The sequence below is a fragment of the Plectropomus leopardus genome, unplaced genomic scaffold (genome assembly GCF_008729295.1).
Source record: "Plectropomus leopardus isolate mb unplaced genomic scaffold, YSFRI_Pleo_2.0 unplaced_scaffold13436, whole genome shotgun sequence".
Classification (NCBI taxonomy): domain Eukaryota; kingdom Metazoa; phylum Chordata; class Actinopteri; order Perciformes; family Serranidae; genus Plectropomus; species Plectropomus leopardus.
In genome coordinates this window covers 1-3,123 of record NW_024614321.1, presented here as the reverse complement: position 1 = coordinate 3,123, position 3,123 = coordinate 1, and the positions used below count along the sequence as shown (strand labels likewise).

At 38.7% G+C, this 3,123-nt stretch overlaps 1 protein-coding gene across 1 annotated transcript; it reads right to left on the bottom strand.

Annotated features, from left to right (window-relative positions):
• Nucleotides 1-691: 691 nt before the first annotated feature.
• On the bottom strand, nucleotides 692-2,057 carry LOC121963960 (opsin-3-like). Its single transcript, XM_042514196.1, has 2 exons — nucleotides 1,583-2,057; nucleotides 692-994 (listed from the first exon to the last, which is right to left on the bottom strand). Exons 1-2 carry the CDS (start codon nucleotides 1,926-1,928, stop codon nucleotides 804-806), a joined length of 537 nt encoding a protein of 178 aa, XP_042370130.1. The 5' UTR covers nucleotides 1,929-2,057; the 3' UTR covers nucleotides 692-803.
• Nucleotides 2,058-3,123: the final 1,066 nt, after the last annotated feature.

Genomic DNA, 3,123 nt, shown 5'->3' with positions numbered 1-3,123 from the left:
ATCGCCCACAACTGATATTTAGTGTGTGGAGAGCCCTTTCTTCATTTTTGATTTCATTTTGTCTTATTTGAGACATGCATATGATATGGTTTATCAATAAATAACAGCCCGATATTTTACTTTAAAAGTGTGAAAAAGTTTTTTTAGGGGCATTACTGATTATCATTTTCATTAAACTGTAAAACAAACATTTTAATTCAGGAAGTCAGAGTAACCTGTTGTGAAGTTGACCAAAATTTGTGCCTTTTTTAAGTTCTTTTCTTTTAGAGTCACTCCACTCACACTTAATTCAGTTTTTTATTGACCCTATGAACCCTGGAATGACATCCCTTTTCTTTTCTTGTCCTTTCAGGTGCCTTCAACAAGTATTTAAACCTTTGAAGCCTGGACAAATTGGTGCAGTTTTGTTGAAAACATGGGAAAACATCAATGACCAACTTGGTAAGAAATTTTCCATGAATAGTAGATTTAGAAAATTACTTTTTAAAAGTAAAAGAAAAATGTGTAGGAAAAAACTATATTCATAATTATCACAATTCATGTTAAAAAATATGTTATTTATTATTTTACATTTTAAGCACTTTGCTTTTTTTCTCATTTTCGGGTAATTTTCTTGTACTTTTTACAAATATATTGCCAATTTTGGGGTCATTTCTTCTATTGTTGTTTAATGCCTTCTTCCCATGTTTTTGAAAGAAATCAAGCCAATATGCTCAAGTTTCAAGGGGTTAGGTGAATAAACCAGCACCAGCAGTTTTAGCATAATCAGTCTGAGTGAATGATCTAGTGAGTAAAGGGATGGGTTAATGTTTGGGCAGCACAGACCTGCTCCAGCCCAGCAGAGGCGGCAGAGTCCAGACCAGCGAGTAGAACCATGAGGCCGCAACAGCGAGTCTGGCCCTGCGGTACTGAGAGGAGTCTGACTGTGTACTGCTGAGCACCACAGTGTATCGCTCTAAGGACAGCAGAGAGAGGGACACAAGGGACACCATACCTGACAGAGAGGGAGAGAGACAGACATCATAAGAAAGCAGTTAGAGCTCATACTGATCCAAACATCAGAGAAACTCTTCAGTTATTAGACCGTTAGTGAACAAAAACCACTAAACATTTACTTTTCACTCCACTGCATTCACCCAACATCTGTAGTTATCATTTGCTTTGCAGATTAAGGTATGACATCCAAAATGCATGATCAACCAGTTCATCTGATGCATTGTTATAGATTAAACTGCCAATTAACCCTTTCAAAACTGAATCTACATCAGTGTTCTTGTGCTGCTCAGACGCCTTTAAGAAGTTATTTTTGTAACCTGAGCTGATTCTTTTTCTATTTTGAAAACAGGGTGATAAAAGCAAAAAAACAATTTAGCAAAAAATTCCCACAACTTGCAAGAAATTAGCAAAAGGTGACAAGAAAAATTAGCTTAAAGCGAGGGGAGGATTATTCGAAAATGATTTTAAAAAATAAAAATAGGGGAAAATGTCCTGAAAACTATATTTATGGTTATCATGTTTTTATATTTAAAATTGTGTTTCAAAGGGTTAAATTGCGTACAGGAGTTTCAATGCGATCACTCACCGAAAAACGCGTTGGAGAAACCGTACCACCGGCACCCGTAGGACCCGGTCAGCCACCTGCCGCGCACACTGGCCGCGAAGCTGAGGGGAGTCCCGAAGATGCAGACCAGCATGTCGCTGATGCTGATGTTGATCAGCAGCAGGTTCACTGGGGTCACCAGCCCGGGAAAGCGCGAGAACACCAACAGCACGAGGAAGTTACCGAGGAAACCCAGCACCAGGATGAACCCGAGGACAACGGCCGCCGCGGTGTGACCCGCCCGGCTCAGCGCGCCGGCGGCGGTGGGGTCCGACACTGAGCTATGGCCGATGCTGAGGTTGTTGCTATGCTGCAGGAGGATCACCATGGCAACCTGGTTATCACTCTAGAGTGAATAAAGACAGAGGCAGAAGGTAACCGTCTTAAAACGAAGAAAAATCACAGGATGAAGGATATTTTTCAGCTTTTTATTCAGTCAGCTCAGTGTGTAGGAATACTTGACCACAAATTGTTAAGCCTCAAGTAAATAAAAAATGCAAAGAGAAAAAATGCATTGCTTTTTTTCTTAGTGAGGTAGAAAAGGTACATTTAAAAGTAACACAGTTTTACCAGAAAACTTGAATGTAGAACCTCACTGAGAAGGAAAGTGGTCATTATGGCTAACACAGTTTCAGGGCAGATGCAAAAAAAACCAAAAAACAAACAAACAGAAAACAGCACAAGCTGGTTATTTGTTTTTCTCGCTATACTGACATTTGTTATAATGCTTGAAAGATATTTAAAGAACCAGCATAATGAAGACCAGGGTGATTATCAGAAAACACACAACAAATCGACAAATATAACTCCCAAATTTACAAATAATACAGTTTTAATAGAATAAAACATCTCCAAACCTTCAATGAGACTGAGGATACACTCCCACAAAAAGAAGCATGAAAGAAACAGATCATACAAAGGTGCAGATGCTGACGTTTTGCCGACCGTCACTTCATCAGAAATGTGTCTTTATTCTGTTCAGTCATTCTACTTTATTCTAGACCAGATTGGGGACCTAAATAGCTGAGCCAACTTATTAATAATACAAGCTGTGGTCGACAGAGAGGATGAGCCGAGAAACACACTCAGCCTGACAGATTTAAGTGATGAGATGCTGAAGACACTAATGAATAATTACAAGACAGGAAAACCCTCAAAACATACATTAAGAACAAAAGAAGCACTCCACATATAGGTTTTAATTTTTGCAACATGACATTGAATTCTGAAATACCGTGAAACTTTAATTAATAGCCGGGGCTATTATTGCTTAAATCACTGACCTCAGCAGGTTTATATTTGGGACAGGCATCTATATGAGACAGGCTTTTATTTCCTTTCACACAAAACTGTTGCTCAGCAAAAATGGGAAATACAAATCTCTGATATTAAGGCCCGTTTCAGCATCGTTCTGTCTGTTCAGAGGTGATGTAGGGACATTATAGATATATCCTTAAGCATGATTCATCAAAGATGTGTCATGAATTTTATTGTCCACCAATAATTTTAGCCTCTCTATTTAT

Bases quoted from the DNA above. Each gene is read 5' to 3' on its own strand.
- LOC121963960 (XM_042514196.1), bottom strand. From the start codon at position 1,928: ATGGTGATCCTCCTGCAGCATAGCAACAACCTCAGCATCGGCCATAGC. The intron at 995-1,582 runs GTGAGTGATCGC...CCTCTCTGTCAG, and splicing joins TTTCTCCAACGCGTTTTTCG to GTATGGTGTCCCTTGTGTCC.